This window comes from Plectropomus leopardus, chromosome 1, assembly GCF_026936395.1.
Source record: "Plectropomus leopardus strain MGB_pleo_1.0 chromosome 1, ASM2693639v1, whole genome shotgun sequence".
Classification (NCBI taxonomy): Eukaryota; Metazoa; Chordata; class Actinopteri; order Perciformes; family Serranidae; genus Plectropomus; species Plectropomus leopardus.
This window is the reverse complement of record NC_142176.1, coordinates 31,725,336-31,742,493: the sequence shown is the minus strand read 5'-3', so window position 1 is coordinate 31,742,493 and position 17,158 is coordinate 31,725,336. Positions and strand designations below refer to the sequence as shown.

The 17,158-nt window shown below is 40.2% G+C and overlaps 2 protein-coding genes across 3 annotated transcripts; both read right to left on the bottom strand.

Annotated features, from left to right (window-relative positions):
• Positions 1 to 1,531: 1,531 nt before the first annotated feature.
• dhdh.2 (dihydrodiol dehydrogenase, tandem duplicate 2) lies at positions 1,532 to 9,331 on the bottom strand. 2 transcript variants are annotated; one of them, XM_042488991.2, is made up of 7 exons: positions 9,209 to 9,331; positions 7,074 to 7,185; positions 6,644 to 6,807; positions 6,286 to 6,538; positions 5,615 to 5,739; positions 4,531 to 4,681; positions 1,532 to 4,282 (listed from the first exon to the last, which is right to left on the bottom strand). In XM_042488991.2, exons 1-7 carry the CDS (start codon positions 9,296 to 9,298, stop codon positions 4,173 to 4,175), a joined length of 1,005 nt encoding a protein of 334 aa, XP_042344925.1. In that variant the 5' UTR covers positions 9,299 to 9,331; the 3' UTR covers positions 1,532 to 4,172. The 2 variants fall into 2 exon arrangements, with proteins under 2 accessions (XP_042344925.1, XP_042344919.1); XM_042488985.2 differs by lacking the exon at positions 9,209 to 9,331 and adding an exon at positions 7,632 to 7,658.
• A 956-nt stretch (positions 9,332 to 10,287) lies between these two features.
• LOC121945624 (trans-1,2-dihydrobenzene-1,2-diol dehydrogenase) lies at positions 10,288 to 16,120 on the bottom strand. Its single transcript, XM_042489906.2, has 7 exons — positions 15,846 to 16,120; positions 15,622 to 15,733; positions 15,358 to 15,521; positions 12,521 to 12,773; positions 11,607 to 11,731; positions 11,253 to 11,403; positions 10,288 to 10,864 (listed from the first exon to the last, which is right to left on the bottom strand). Exons 1-7 carry the CDS (start codon positions 15,933 to 15,935, stop codon positions 10,755 to 10,757), a joined length of 1,005 nt encoding a protein of 334 aa, XP_042345840.1. The 5' UTR covers positions 15,936 to 16,120; the 3' UTR covers positions 10,288 to 10,754.
• Positions 16,121 to 17,158: the final 1,038 nt, after the last annotated feature.

Sequence of the window (17,158 nt, the reverse complement as noted above, 5' to 3'; positions counted from 1 at the left end):
ACTGGATGAAGTTTTGATATACTGTATAAAGAAGGAGCTCTACATTTCAATAGGGCAATAGGGCAAACAGGGCAATAGGGCAAATAGGGTATTAGCATTCCAACTTCGAAAGGCACAATCAGGAAAATTAGACATCCAGATTCTAACAAATTAAGGTTAAAACAGCAGAGATAGCAGATGTTTTTGCAGACTACTATAAAAATCTATATAATTATTCAGAACCTGACTTCATAGATGATAAAACACAGGCATTCCTTAAAAAATAATACCTGCCACCACTATCGGCAAAGGCTGCGTCATAAATTATAAGGCCAATTTCAGTGTAGGAAATACCTGATATTATAAAAACTCAAAAATAACAAATCTCCAGGTATGGATGGGCTTCCAGGGGTGTTTTATAAATGTTTTGCAGTATTATGTAAAGTTTTCAACGATGCTTTATCATCAGGTACCTCACTAATAAAGTAACATTTAAGGTAAAGATATAGCTTTATGTAAGGGATATAGGCCTGTTGGCCTGCTCTGTAATGATTTAAGGATACTGACAAACATTGGCACAGAGAATGCAGAAATGCAAAACCATACTAATTACACAAACACACAAATCATCATTGGCATATTCAGTGAAGCCAGAAAAGAAGTGTGCCAGTCTTTTTAACTATTATGCACCTGCTTAGAGAAAAAAAAAAAAAAAAAAAAAAAGGGGCCATCAACACATTGCGCACAGCAGACCAGAACATATCCAAATACGCAGTTTCAAGCAATCCAGCAGGCTAACTTGCACAGCACAAAACAACATAGCCAAATACATTTTTGTAGCACCATTATCAGCGTAAAATAACAAAATAATGGCGTTAAACTGCACGGCGGCAGCTCGTAATAGAACAGACACTGTACCTTGGCTGGGTTTGTGCTTCATTTATGTTACTCCAAAAGTGGCTTGGCGCTCAGGGGTTGATGAGATAAAGTCACTGGTGAGTGCATTAATGTCAAAATTCTTCGAAAGGTGTGTGTGTGCACATTCATCAGGGACAGGTGCGTGAGTGTACCGCAAGCTGACCTACAGTAGCCTACGTAACGTCCGTTGACCATGAAGCTTGGTGTTATTTTAATAACTAGTAATTATTCAGTGTTTCTAATTAATTTTTAACACTTAAGCCTCCATTTTTTTGTAAATACGAACAGAAAAAAATATTTTACATTTTATTTCCTGTATTTTTTTTTCATGAATTTACCTAACCTATAAAAGTACTTTGGGGAGCACAACTTAAAGCTTTAAACATTTGTATAACTAGGAAGCAAAAAATAGGCTTGGGATTGGTAATTAATGGATCAGAGCAACAATAAAAGTATGGTCTGCGGTAAGGAAGAAACTAAAACTCAGAAATCAGATTCTATCTCAAGGGCCACTAAAATAGCAACAAACCCAGAATTCTTACCTTCTGCTGCTATGGACTCAGGATATAATATTTGGACAAATAAAGGACTCGTATATATCACACAAATTTTCAATGGACAAACCATGACGTCATTTGAACAAATCAGAAAAGAGTTTAATCTACCAGCACATGATTTTTATAGATGTTTACAACTCAGACATTGGCTTCAGAAACACAAGGACTAAGAGATTATCTGTAAAACACCAACCAAAGTAGAGGAACTGCTAATGCAATCTACAGAGAAGGGGTTAGAAAGTTGAGCCATATCTAAAATCTAGAAAAGCAACACAACACAAATCTATGGATAATGTGGATGTCAACGAAAAATGGAAATTAGAAATGAAAAATGGAAACACAGATGACAAATGAAAGAAGACATTTAAAGCTGGACATAAATTAACCGACAGTCCTGTATGGAGAGAATTTGAGTGGAAGGTGAAAATGTGGATCTTTAAAAACTCAAGTTTTTTTTTTCACTTTAAAATACAATAACACATCTGAGTATGCTGGAGGGGCTGTGGACTGTCAGGAGACACTACAAACATATTGTATGACTGCCAAAAAATACAGGAATACTGGAAAAATATTAAATGAAATCATTGTGAAAAAGTGAAATCAAGAGGTGATTAGGTATTGAAATCATGTTAGATCCAGCACCTTTCGTTCTGGGTATCACACTAAATGATTCGTCAAAAATTTTATATTTAGCAATGATTATGCTAAAGGGAGCAAAAAAAAAAAAGGGTAACTGCCTTCTGGCTAAAGCCGCAACCCCCCAGCATAAGCCAGTGGACAGACAAAGTGAAAAACATATATATGGAAAAAAACAATTAACAAACAATGGTCCTGTTAACATGGGCGATGCCAGAAATCTAGCTAACTATGTTTTTTTTTCCTTTCCTTTGCATTATCTTGTTTGTTTTTAATTGTTTGTTTCTCTTTCTGTTTTGTTTGTTATTTTTCATTTTAGTTCATGTTTTATTTTATTTTATTTTATTTTTACTGTTTTGTGATATTTGTATATTTTGTGTGATCTTTCTCTTATAGACTGTAAACGGCAAGGTGATAGTTTCTTTCTGGCTCTGCCTCCTTTTTCTTTCTTTTCTATATAGCTTCTATTATTGTTCTCTGGCCTTTATACTTAGGTCATAACTGCTGATTCGTTACCCTAGGTTCTTCATTGAGCGCTTATCCTTTTCTGGAGCACGTGTTTCTTGTGTTTTAGTTGAACTGATACACTGAGCTCCTTTTCCTTCTCTTACTCCCTCCATCTGAAAACGCTTATGTCTGTTTACTGTTTTACGCTCACTGCATAACACTAACTTCGTTGCCTCTCCAGAGAATTCCTGCTCCCTTGTCTCCTAGTTTTCTCGGATTCTGGCAGCAATCTTGGCTGCGCTTGATCGTGGTGAAAGCTGTGCTGGTGCTGTGATCCTGCCTTTGGTCGTGCTCGTGCTGTGGCTGCACTGATACTGTACCCTCAGCTTGCCCTGATCATGGTCTTGGTTTTGCCACTGCCGTGGTCCTGCCTGAAGCTGCGCCTGTGTTGTGGGTCCTGGTTGCACTGATGCCATAATCGTGCTTGATGCAACCCTCCACTGCCTTTATTATGAGCTGCGCCTCCACTATCAATATACAAATGAGACTCAACTTATCAACACCCACAATATTATCAAATAGTGCATTTAATAATTTTACAGTTATTGTTAATGTAATATGACATGCATGTTTCCATTATTGCTGTGCACCTCTGCCCCACTTGTCCCCTCTCTCTTTCTCTTTCCTTTTTGTCATGATTGTATTTCAACTGTTATTAACAACATCTATTGCTCGTCTGTCTGTCCTGGAAGAGGGATCCCTCATCATCCTCTGCCGCTTTTCCTGAGGTTTTTCTCTTTTTTTGTGAAAATGAGCTTTATAAATAAAATTGACTTGACTTGACTTGACATGCCGTTAGTAAGTGCTTTGTGGGAAATTGTAATACCATTGAATGGGTACTCAGTAGTGTTGAAGATGGATATTAAAAAACTAAAAATATAAGTATGTAAAGGTATTGTGAACATCTCCTCTGTGCTATATACTTGTATGTGTTGTCTTTATGTTTAATTAATACATTTTTTTTTTTAAAAAAGAATATCACAAAAAGTCATCTTATGTTGTCAAAATATCAATATGTTTGAGCTAGTTACTGTATTTGTGTTGTTAGATGTGTCATAAAGCCTTTACATTTATTTGCATTTAAATCATATCTAAGTTGGCACTTATGAATCATGTATGGTTCACTAAAGTTGACTGATATGAATGAGCACTTTTAGGGTTTTTTCACAGGGAACCTGATGAAGGGATGACACCCTGTCCCACTCATCCTCAGTGGGTGAGGGTAGAGCCCCTCTGTTGTCTTTCTTCTTTTGTGTTGGTGACCTGCTGTAGCTGTCTTCAAGTGTCTAACATGCTTTTGATTGGAACGCTAGAGTGTAAGAACCAACTAAATGTAAAGCTGATGCTTAGCTGGTGTATTGAGCTGTCCTAAAAGACTGGATTTTCATCAATAAAATAGATGTGCACCTACTTTAACTCTGCCCTATGAATGTTTTGTTTGACAATGCACCAAAGATTCATGTTTCTCACTCACAGTGTATTCATGTTAAATCCAGCTGAAACAAGAACCATTTATTCTCCATAATGAAGTTGTTTATACAACAAGAGAAAATGATCCATGTTTATGGTTAACATTTACTGGCAGTCCTGGCTGTACACCACGCCCACCTGCCTGCGAATCTCGTCCTCCACCTCAGCCAGCAGAAGAGAGTCAGCATGGGACATAACTGTACTCTCCTTCAGCCCTACATGGGAAAATCATACTGTGAGAACATGTACAGTGTACTGTTCAACCTGCACGTATCAACATAGTGAACAGCCATTAAGACCTCAGTGTTTTTGGTGCCACCCTGTGTTGAAAGTGTGTATAACACTCAAAAACTACTAATGAGTCATTACCAACTGATTTAGCTCATTTGAGTTATTTTGTGAATAAATACATTTATTCGAGTAGTAATAAAGACAACCTAAAATATTCTGAATGTCAAAGTACCTTTGAGCAAACACTGTCGAACCTCCTCTGCTTCATAACGCATCCCTGTACTGTTGAGGAAGTTGAGAGGTAAACAGGGTTCTGGCACTGGGAACTCAGTCTCCTTCCCATTCACCACTAATGATGTCGGGCACCACATATGGTCAGGAATCTGAAAACATGCAACAGAATATTTTCACAACAATAACAGCAGACATACAGTTAAGATATGAGCAGTATAATGTGTGTAGTGAAAATACTTTTTCATCTTTGTGTTGCAATTTAACTTCTTAATTCCCCTCCTACATTGTTTCACACATGCAACATGGTTCAAACTGATTCTGCATTTCAGCCTATTTGAATTTTAAGAAAGTGTTATTGGAACAAAACAACTGAGCACCTGTGATGTTGGAATTTGTAGCTTTAGAAAATAGTCACATGTGTCAGTAAATTTGAAGTCACAGAGGCAAAATGCTTTAGGAGTTGATTTTTTTCTCCCACAATATTTTATTTAATATGGGCTCAACATGGGTGGAGTCACATGTCTGACTCAGGGCTTGAGCTCCTTTGGTTGGCCAGAATGGTTCTGTGATCTCTGAGCAGTGCCCCCTGACTCTGCTGGTACAAATAACTTTTGCTGCCTATTTACTGAGATATGTGAGAACAAGCAAAACTTGTCATTTGTAAATAAAACAACAGCATTTGAAACTTGCAGCAGTTGATTTAAGCATTTGTAGTTATTGACTTGTGTGTGTGCTAGAAGAATATCCAAGAAAAAAATGTATTTGTGAGAAAAATATTGTACAGCTGCACAACTCTCTTTGCATTAATTCAATTACTGATTTGCAGATGTGCCAATTTTGACCATAACCTCACATTTTTTGATACGGGTGTGTGAATGTGTTTATACACCATTTTCACTTCAGCTACTGTAGAGAACATGATTATAGAATAGGCTTTTTGCACCTGCAATGAAAATTTGAGATGGTGTAACTGCTGTGTTGTGGGGGAAAAAAAAATATCATCACAGGTGCTCACTTGTTTTGCTCTAATAATACCTTTATAGAATTTAATTTGATAATGTAGCCATGTTGTCATAACCTACCCTGATGATGCCCTTTGTGCCCACAATGATGGCATCATTGGGCAGCTTTACACCTGAAGAGCAAGAGAAAACTGCCATCCTGTTGTTGGAGAACTTCAGTGTGACAGCTAAAGTCTCATCCACTCCTGCAAAAACACACAAGATGTAGGATTCACATATGTTAAGGAGATCATAAAACAAAACACATGGATTTAGTCACATGGATTTTTAAACAGTGCAACATGGTTGACTGTTGCAGTGTCTTCCATGTGCCACTGTGCACTGTGGTGAAGAGGAATACTGTATATAACAATAAAGGGCAACACTAGCAAACCTCAACCTTTGTTGTGACAGTTAAGTCTTATCAGTCAAGGACACTCTCCTTGATAAAAAATCTCAATTCACATACAGCAGAAATCTTATGTTTCAGTGTAAAAAAATTATCCATTTGTTATCATATGAGGAGCTGCAAATTCATGTACTATATGAAAGAGGAACTGCATGACCTGTGTATGATGTGTTTAAGAGAAAGAGAAAACAGGGCTTAAGAGGAAGAGTGGGCCATTACAACAGACGTCTTAGCATACTTTAGACTCATATCACATATTTTCGCAACACTTTCTCCATGACAATGAAGTGACAGAGCTGCAGATATCATATCTGTGAGACCTTACTGGACTATTTTCCATTACCTGTCTCACGGCAGATCCCCATGGCCTGGATGCACTCTGGTTTCTCTCCATTATACACCATGCATATAAACTGCAGGCAGTAGACCCCAATATCCAGCATTACTCCTCCGCCCAGCTCCTTCTGCGCTGATCTTGGCAAATGCATCACTGGTACGCCAAACTCTGATCTCACCAACTTCACCTCTCCCACCTCCCCCTGAGCCAGCAGCCGTCTGATCTCCACTGAGGCCGGGAAGAAGCGGGTCCAGACAGCCTAGAACAAACAAGTTCATACGATTACATATTTTGTGTTGTGTTAAATTAAAGCTAAGAAGAGGATTCATGTTTATTTATTTTTTTTAGTCTGCTCTGTCCGTACCTCCATGAGGAAGACGTTGTTCCTCTTGGCAGAGGCCAGAATCTCCTTCACCTCCTTGGTGTTCATGGCCAGCGGCTTCTCACACAGCACATTCTTCTTGGCATTCATAAAGAGCAGACAAGTGCTCAGATGGTAGGGGTGGATAACGCCAATATACACCACATCTGCACACACAAAAACACACAAACCAGAGGACCCTCTGTGAGGGTTAAAGATCAACAGGAAAAGAAAACAGTTGTGGGTTATACTGAGGTGGAAATTAGTGGGGGTTCAACGGATGGTTGGAGTTTGCTTTACTTTAAAGTGTCAGCTCATAGTGAGGTGTCCTGGAGCAGCAAATCTCGTACACTTGATAATGAAAGTAAACCAAGTAACACATGCAAAGAGCCATCAGCCAGTCAAGTTTGCCCCAGGTTTGACAGATACCAACCTATATCTGGATCTCTTGCCAGCTCCTCATAGCTGCCATATGCTCGAGAGATGCTGTGCTTTTTGGCAAACTCCTGTGCATCCTCTAACTTGCGTGCTGCCACAGCCACAACCTGTAAATACAGTTGCAGAACATTATTTATTGTAACATGGTACTCCTGTCCAGCCTTAGTGAAAGGCCCCAAATTCTTTAATTCTGGCAGAAGTCTGATATTCAGGCCATCTGACTACTGGCATTTTTCCTTGCTAATATGGACTTTATATTGCCTTGGAGTGACAAAAACTGCATTTTTTAAAATGGACACTTGAGGCTGGCTCCTAAACACTAATTTTCCTGTAATGTTTGTCCTCTCAAGACATATATGCTAAAATGTCCAACTTAGGAGCAGAAAATAAACATGCTTACAGCCTGGTACAAAAAAAGAAGACTGTTTTGGTCTCTAAAGCTAAATTCCCCCTTCAGGACCACTATACAGGGGGGTTCCACCTCAAAAATCACCTCATCACATTTTATTAAAGCTTAAACTTATGAATAATTAAGGGTGGGCGATAGGCTTACTGCAGACAGCATCTTCGGCTTCTCAGTCAAATCCACCCCTCACTCCTCCACAGCTTTAGCCTGTCACCCAGTTATGGTTACTTCTGGCTCCAAAAAAACAAGATGGCAATGGCAAAAATGACACAATTGAGGCTTTAAAACAGGAGTCTATGAACCAATGGGTGACACCACAGAAGATTTATAAATTGTTTTCACTGTCTATGGCTGTGATACTCAAATTGCAGTCCACGGTCTGCATCAGGCCCCTGATAGAGTGCTGGGTGGCCCCCTAACTGTTTTCTAATTCACAATAAACTTAAAGTCATTTACGCTGGGAGTTGTTTTTATACTTGTAGCAGCCTTTACATAAGGTCCCAAAGTGCATAAAATGCATCAAAATAGAGCTTGTGGAGGATCTCCTGCACCCTCCGACAGAGATTCGAGCTAAGCTCCAAATGTCCTAAAATCCTAGTAACAGCCATGCGTACATGGAAGGGGCTGCTGTGACTGGCCTCTGACCTCCTGTCATTTTGCAAAAGTCAAAGCACAGCAAAGTGAGTCATTTTCTGCATAAGTCAACAACTAAATATTTTTCATGCTAGTTGCAACAGTGTCAACTTTGGAGGGGGGGCGGGACATGAAGCAGTGGTTCAGGGTCCTCCGCTAGTAATTTTTTAAACACTAAGTTTCCTTAAATTTTGCCTTTTCCATATTTTTGGTGGAAAGCTGTGTCTTTAATTTTATTGAAAAAAAAATCACAGCATTTCTCTGTTTGGTTAATGGTCAATGGACATAGAAAAAAATGCAAAATAATATGTTTGGCATACATACTGACCTCACTGAAGCTACAATTATTTTTCCTTGAGTCTCTGCCATAAACAGGCCCTAACTATGTGTTTTTAATATTACAAACAGTCACGATAATTTCAGTGTGATTTTTTTTTTTTTTAAGAAAAAATGCCTTTCAAACCCACCAGCAGGTTTAAGGATCTAGATGGCATGGAAAACAACTTTTTAAAGATGTATGTCCCTCCCCTGAGCCAGAATAGAAAAACAGGTACCTCCCCAGCTTAAAACATATTTGACATGCCTCAACTGTTTTTGCATCACCCCTTCCCCCACATAAATAACTAACAGTCCCTTATGAGAGTCAACATATATCGAGTCTTTGCAGCTACACTTTCACTTTAACTTAAGATAAAAGCGTGCCATCCGAGGCTGCTCTTTAATCTGTTTTTGAATGTACCGTAATTCTTAGGTTATACGGTGGTAAATAAATGTAGATGCTCATTTAGTGCGCATTTTACGGTAGATGGCCTACAAAGTGCGCTAAAGTGAGTGAAATGCTGCAAACTGTGGCTTGCATTGTGCATAAATTTACTGTCCAGTGTCGGGGGCGTGCAGCTCGTTAAAGCGCAACTTTAATCTTACGGATTTGCATCCGTAAGATTTCACTGAGCCCTGGTTAGAACAGCGTGAACTTCAGATCGTCAGAAACAGCAGTTACAGACAGTCTTCACGGAGCGAGACGCCGCCCCAAGCCCTGAGGCGGGGAGGCGTCTGCTTTACAAGCCAGAGCTGTACCTGTATACTGATACCTGATGGTCTTCAGCAGGAAGAGTTTTCAGAGCCACAGTGAAGTCATGACTGATCTTCCCAGCGCTACAGATTCCCCACCTGGTTGCCATATTGAACCGGAAACTGAGAGTCGATACTAACAGTGGCAGTTTCCTTCCACAAGGTGGAGACACAGTATCATTTTTAACTGTGAGACGTTGCACAACAACAACATGATGGTGATTTCTGCTAACAGAACAAAAACGTGACCTCTAGATAGTGATTATAAGACAAATAACAACAGACAAAACTAACTGCTTTTTAATGTGGTTTTGCATTATCTTATCTCTTCTTTCTTCCATTGCCTGTGTGCTTAGGGGCCCTTTCATTTATTGTTCTTTTTGTAAATCTACTTTTTGTATTAGAATTTTTGTCTGTTTACATCTCCTATGATGTTTTTGTTGTTGTTGTTGTTGTTGTTTTTACATGAAAGGCTCTGTACCAAAAACAGCCCTCTTGGTTCTGGTAAAAGCTGACATGTATTAGAACATTTTTTTGGCCTGCTATTCATTATTTTATAATTTGAGGATAAATGGCCCATTTATTCAACCTTTTTGTCAAATGAGTTAATGCAAAAGGTTGCGGCACAAAAAAAAGTACAAAATGTATGTACAGAAATAAGTATGTGACTATTTATAATTTCCTGACAAATTACATTTGTCTTAATATCTGCAAAATCTCAACATTATTCATTAACCAAGCAAAACAATAAGAATAAATAATATTACTCCATTAAAATGTGCCATTTGCATACACAAACTACCTCCCACGAGAAAGCCTTCAGATTTTGGGACTCTTATGAGCCCAAAAGGTTGCAAAACAAGTATTAAATGAGCCATGCTCTTTGCTGACTCATAAAGGCCTTTCTCTGTCCTAACCTTGAAAAGCAGAGAGTGCAACCTATTTTTGTATGGAGAACGTGAATCTATTTGTACACGGCTGCAGGGATCAGACATGACAGAACACTTTGATTCAAATGTGCCACTCCAAGTCTCCTCTTGTCGGCAGCGGATGATATTTGAAATGAAACAAGGCTTTCACAATCAGTCCTTTATTGGATTCATCAATCACACAGCCCACAGTGACAGCTGGGTTGGTCTTTAAAGGCCTGGGACTTGATTACATGGTTGCTCTGTTTGTTTGCATTGTGATTTATCTGGTTAGAGACATTTTTTAAACTGACAGTGTTGGTGTTTGCCAGGTAGCGTATCACAAGGACCTACAAGGTGTTTACATATGACACTGGGATAGAATGACAGTGTTTGGAGCTGTAATGGGTGATACACAAAAAAGTGTATAAATACATGTTCCAATAATTTGTGCCAATTGTATCTTTAATTCAGTGTCAGCTCATTATATTATCCGAGTCACAGTTGTCTCAGTGGCACTGCGTCTGCTCAGGCTTCGTCACACAGCGCTGTGAGTGATCTGCTTATACCGAGGATCCAAAGCCCTGCCCCGAGCAGCTCCCCCTGTTCCATCTGAGTAGGTTTAGGTCAGGTGAAACAGCCTGGCTTTGGAGTGATGTCATTGGCTATCCTGGCTGAAGGCAACACCCACTTGTTTCCTGATTTCATCCATGATCTCTGTCAGTAAGACAGAGTCTGCCAGAGGCATCCGTGGGCTCTCCTTAAGCCCTGCGGATGAGGAGGAGGTAAACAGGAGAATCAGACTGACATGTCTGTTTATAACCACAGTTAAATTATGCACAGATTTACAATGAAGCATGAATTATGGCAACGCAGGGATGTAAAGATTATGTAAATTCACATAGGAGGCAAAACCAATGGGTGTGTAATACTGTATGAGCTAGAGGACACTCCAAGGACTGATAACAGCATTGATTCTGAATCAATCTGATGAGTGCATTCACTGAAACTGTCATGTCAAGTTCCAGGAATGTTTCACAGAACTGCAGTGTCTTTCTAACAAACTCACCTTACCTTTGAAACGGTGGTTTCGGCTGTTCAAACGATTCCACTTCTTTGAGGACAAATACACAACTTCCCTTTAATTGTGACCTACCTTTAAGCAGGCACTGCCTCACTTCCTCCGCCTCATAGCGAAGCCCTGTGCTGTTGGTAAAATTCAGAGGGAGGCAGGGTTCAGGTAGAGGGTACTCTGTCTCCTTGTCGTTCACAGCCAGCTTGGTGGGGCAGTGCATGGGGCCGAGAACCTAGAGGAGAAAGAGGAAAGATACTTTTGTGTTAATCCAATCACTGAACTCGTAAATCATGAAATGCAGCGGGTACGGATCCTAGTCTGAATACTTCAGTTTAATTAAATGTGAAAGTAATTAGCAGTCAGCTGAGTTTTTCGCATGTCTCAATCATTTCTTAATTAAGCCAAATGTTCCTGTACAAGACTAGCATGGCTTACTTTAATGGAGCCCTTAGTGCCGCTGATGACAGCGTCGTTCGGGAGTCGAGCAGCAATTGAAAAGGCGCAGAAGGCCATCCTGTTCCTGGAGAACTTCATCACCACAACCACTGACTCATCCACTCCTGTCAAACATTTAAACAAGTATTAATCAGAGTAAGGTGGTAGCTGGGGTGCAACTTCATTTTTTTGTGTTTGTTTCTTGATATAGATAGATATAGATACCCCTCCCAGAGCTTCAGATATTGTTCCTTGAGCCTCTCTGAGTTACTTGAGAAAAATGCATGACCCTTCCTTGTCTTTTTGTTTTTGGGTTCTGAGGATATTTAAATTGGTACAAAACAAGATCATTCAAAATTGTACTTTCTTTTCTTATTTCATATCAAAAAACATAATCCCCTCCCAAGTTCCTCCCCCCTTGTAAATAATGAACACTTCCTTATTGGCATAACAAGAGAAAGTCACAAATATATACCATGATTTTTAAAATTTTTTTTTACCTTTATTCATTTAATTGTCAAATATGTTACATAAAAGTAAGTAAAAGATAAGTACATGTTGATTACATGTACAGTGTGATGCTTTTATATTGAAGGATATCTTGCTGCGAGACATGCCGTTACATATTCCCCTGTCAGTTTTACTGTATTACTGTATTCTCCAGGGAGGATTTGGATTAGTCTGACATTTTAAAGATAAGTCTGGGATTTTCTGTGTGAAGAATTCTCCCCTGAGGTGTTTACATTTAATAATAATAAAAAAGTTTTTTTTTTCTGTGTCACATTAGGGATTATTATTTTCTGCTGTTTTTTATGGTTTCAATAGGCAGTTTGTGATCACTGATTCATACACTGTAGTTAATTATACTAATCTACATCTCACCTCTGCTGTATGACCTGTGTGCTGAATCATACCTGAGTCAAGCAGCACCCCAGTGGCCTGAATGGACTCTGGCCTCTCTCCGTTGAACACCATCAGCACAAACTGCAAGCAGTACACACCGATATCCAGCAGCGCACCACCGCCCAGTTCCTTCTCCACCGAGCGGGGGATATGGAGCTGAGGGGAGCCAAAGTAGGCCTTTACCAGCTTCACCTCCCCTACTGCCTCCTCTGCCAGCAGCCTGCGCACCTCCGCGTGCACAGGAAAACAGCGGGACCAGATGGCCTGTGAGAGACAGAGGAGACAACCTAGCACCCCTGCAACAGTAAACAGCTTAGCATTTCATCTGAGCTGCAGTTTATTACCGCATCTCTCTGCTTCATCCACCTCCAGAGAGTGCTGTGGCAGATGTGCTGGTCAAACATGACATGACAAGATGTTTTACTGCACTATGAATCATACTTATTCCCTGGACATCCAGGGTTTTGTGGCCTACATCAATCTCCTGTTCTTAAAATGTCTGCACCCGTGGCACTGCAATGCAACTACTAACCTAAAATGCAACGGGACATGAATTGCAAACTTTGTGTGAGAAGCATTGTAAAATCTGACAAGTTGATCTTACTTAAAAAACAAACAAATTAGGAAACCGATAGCCTTGATAAATTAAAGTAAATATCAAAGTTATTCTTAATTCATGTCATCTAATTGTTTAGTTTACTTAAAATGTTGTTATATTACTTGATTTTGTGAAGTTGTTGCAACTTAAAAATGACCAGGTTGATTAAATCATCGTCATCTTTAGCAACTTCAGTAAACCAGGTTTACTGTGCTATATATCTGTATTCTGCTGGTTGCAAACTAGTCAGTCATATTTGTATTTTCTTGAATATGTTAACAAAACAGAACTCACAGATCTCCTGACTTTATCACAATTCTCTTTGTGTTGATCAAGTTAAGTCAAATTAACTTGGTTTGCTAAGGCAAGTTAGGCAAATACAGCTAAATTCTGAATAAACTTAACAACAAGGTATACAGTGAAAATAAATAAAGGCTAATAGTTATATATGTTTTCCTTTTTTCAAGACAGTTAGTCTCCACGATTTTTTAAAAGTAAGATCATCTTGTCAGATTTTACAGTGAGACCCTGCAGGCCCTTCCTTCCTGCTGAATTCTTCTGCACATCATTGACTCATATATTACACCATTCAACATCAATATTTCCTATGTGCAATAATATGGATTCAAAAGCTCAGTCTGTCTGCTTATTATATCTTGCTTTTGTATTTACTGTTTCAGTTATTTATCATGTCTTTGTTTAAGAAATGCTTTTTGTTTTGCACTATCCAATTTGCCTCTGTAGCTGTGCTGGAAATGACCCTGCTGTGAGACTAATGAAGGATTTTCTTATCTTCTACGTAGATCACAATGTCTAGCAGCCACCTGCAGCATTTGCATTTGTGATAGGTTGATAGCATTCTCATGTCTGTAAATACATATGGCCACAACCATGCACTATGGCTGTCTTAGCTCTATATACAGACCTGAGAAAGCTTGTTCTGTCTGGTAAAATTCACCAACCAGCAACTTTAAAGCTCTAATTACCATGTTAGATCTTGTTTTGTGTATTCCCAGCAAAAATCTGACTATAACAACAACAAATTGTGGTTTTACGGGGGATTATGAGGCAGATTATATTTTACCTCTCTGTTTGAAGTTTATATGCCAAGATAAGATAACCACCGGCTGGTTGCAGCCTCATTTTTACCATACAGACATAGACAGCATCGTATCTCATCTAATTCTTGGCAAGACAGTAAATAACCAAACGTATTTCCCAAAATTTAAAAAAACAATTTGATTACCAGTAACATAAACAACATATCAGTCAACAACAAGATCATCAGGACGGCTGGCTCTGTCCTGGGGGTGGAGCTTCATTCTTTGTCAAAGAGGAGGATGCTGCGTAAGCATGCGGAACATCACGGACAATAACTGTCACCCTCTCCACTGTGAACTGGTCAAGCACAGGGGCACCTTCAGCAGCAGACTGATACCACCAAGACACACTGTAGAATGCCACAGGAAGTCCTTCCCTCCTGTGGCCATCACACTCCACAACAGGTCGAGAGATGGAAAGCGGAGACATGGGGACATGAAGTGGTTCTAGAGTCCATTTCAGCTCTGATCTGCCATGTCTGACCTTGATCTCTCTCTCTTTCTCTCTCTCTCTCTCTCTCTCCCTCTTGCTCCCCCTCCCCACCTCCCTCTCTGTCATTTCTTTCCTTTTCTTTACCTCCCTCTCCCTCCCTCTTCTTCTCTCTCGGCATCAGACTCTTGGGAAATAAGTGGACTACATCTTAGCCTTGTCATTAGACTGCAACTCAGCTCCTCACATGTGACTGATGGGACGTAATGTACAATAATGGAACTTTGAAGAAAATGTAATTGACATAGTAGTGAACATTCTGTATGAACCACGCACTCTTTAACTTCTACACTAACTACCTCACATTTAACACAGTGCAAACACATTTATAAGCAAACAAACCATATGTATCATCCATACTGGTACTGTTATCAAGTTGTTTTTTTCCTTTTTAAATATTTTGCAGTTACTGTTATTATTTTAGTCTTCTGTATATTTGCACTCTTCTCGTAACTGCTGCACAGCAATTTCCCTTGGGATAAATAAAGTTTTATCTTATCTTATCTGATACTTTTCTGAATTTGATACATTTGCATTTCGTAAGATTCTAAAGGGGAAGATGACTGTGTTAAGATTATTACCCTCCAGTTTTTATCTCTAAACATGTCTTCATTTTTGTGTTGTGTTGGCACCAGATTTGTGTGTCCCTTCAACCCTTACCTCCATCAGGAAGACATTGCTTTTCCTGGCTGCAGCGACCAGGTCTGTAACCTGTCTGGAGTTCATAGCGAAAGGTTTCTCACACAACACGTTCTTCCCGGCCTGGAGGAACAGTAGACCGACTCGCCAGTGCTCTGTGTGCAGCACGCCCAGGTACACAATGTCTGCGAGGACACAGATGTTCCAGGTTCAGCTTCAAACAGCGACACCTACACACCATTATCTGTGCCCGTGCAGCCACACCACATATAGCTCTCAACTTACCAACGTCTGGGTCGTTTGCCAGCTCCTCATAGCTGCCATAAGCCTTAGGAATACCATGCCTCTTGGCAAACTCTTTGGCACGCTCCAGGCTCCTCGCCGCAACGACTGTTATCTGTGCAAAAGGGAGAAAAACACACAGACATTCATCACAGTGTCAGCAGCTCTGTTTAGTCTGAGGGAAACACCCTTTGTGACAATGAAGTTGCAGTGTTTGGATGGAGTACCTGGTGATCTCCAGGAGGCAGAGTCTTCATGGCCACGCTGAAGTCGTGGCTGATCTTCCCTGCGCCGCAGATCCCCCATCGGGTCGCCATTTTGAATTGGATGGTAAGTGACAAATGAGCGGGGTGTTGCTTTAGTGAAGATCTGAGCTGCTGGCAAACTGTGACCTTGGGAAAGGTTGTTCATTCGGGGGAAGAAACGTATAAACTGTCATGCCTTGGAGCCAGCGGCACTTGAGCGAAAAGCCTCCTGAATTTATATGCTGGGGAGGCAGGATGTGTCACCTTCCTTCTGCTCCCACCCTGAGGTAGAGGGTGCAACACACAGAAACACACGAACACACACTGCTGTGTTGTTGCTGATACAGGCCTTTCAGTCTGGGTTGAAGTGGTTTGCACCGGTTGTCTCTAACAATCTGTAACAAGACAATCAGTGGGGCTCTCATCATTAACACGCAGGAGGGGGAAAAGTGCTCTGTTTAATGTGTGCAGAGAGGCCTCACCTTGCCCCACAGATCAGCACTCCCCCACAGTAGTACAGGTCAAGTATTGGAACCAGGAGCCCGCTTTGTTTCCCACTGAGAGAGGCACTGATTAGCTAGCGATGGTCTGACAGCAGCACAGAAAGCCAATGATTAAACTGGAGACTTGTGAGGGTTGCTGGGATGAATAGAGTTGTGGGTTCACAGAATGCTCCTGGTGCCCACAGCAGGGCAATTTAACTGGCCAGTAAGCTGAGCCAGGATGACTATGGAAAAGCATCAGCTCAGTTGCCCTTGAGCTAAATATTATCCGTTTAGACAGACAGGCGGTTGTGTAAACTTCCTGCCACATGCTGCCAGTAGAGGACACTGTGTTGTCAGCAGAGTTTACTTTCTCTCTCAAGCATGGAGGATTTGGCATGGCTCATTGTGAGGAATTATGTAAAGGTTTGCAAAATCAGGTGAACTAAGGAGAAGGCAGACGCACTTTGGAAAGTATCTGCCAGAGGTCATATGCAGCATTTTCTGAGCGTGTTGTAAAGAAAAAACACATATTCCATGTAAGTATACTTTGTAAATAATTCAACAAATTTAACCATTTGTACATACCCATTTAATAACACTTTGACCTACATTCTAGTTCATTATTTTGTCCTATAATTCAAGTCTGACTGAGTATATGATTTTTTTCCCCCTCATTTCCTGCAGGTACTACATGATTATTGGATTTACATGAGAACATGGTGTCAGTGTCAATGACGTCGCCATTATAAAAGAAAAGGAATTTTATCAATGACTCTTCTCGCTGGCTGCTCTCCTTTTGTATTTCACTTC

Excerpts from the sequence above, each read along its gene's own strand:
- dhdh.2 (XM_042488991.2), bottom strand. The coding sequence starts at position 9,298 with ATGGCAACCAGGTGGGGAATCTGTAGCGCTGGGAAGATCAGTCATGAC. Across the intron at positions 6,539-6,643 it reads ACAACGTCTTCCTCATGGAG|GCTGTCTGGACCCGCTTCTT; the intron begins GTACGGACAGAG and ends TGTTTGTTCTAG. Across the intron at positions 5,740-6,285 it reads GGGGATCTGCCGTGAGACAG|GAGTGGATGAGACTTTAGCT; the intron begins GTAATGGAAAAT and ends GTGTTTTTGCAG.
- LOC121945624 (XM_042489906.2), bottom strand. The coding sequence starts at position 15,935 with ATGGCGACCCGATGGGGGATCTGCGGCGCAGGGAAGATCAGCCACGAC. Across the intron at positions 15,734-15,845 it reads TGCCTCCTGGAGATCACCAG|ATAACAGTCGTTGCGGCGAG; the intron begins GTACTCCATCCA and ends CCTTTTGCACAG. Across the intron at positions 10,865-11,252 it reads GAGGCAGTGCCTGCTTAAAG|GGCTTAAGGAGAGCCCACGG; the intron begins GTAGGTCACAAT and ends CCTCATCCGCAG.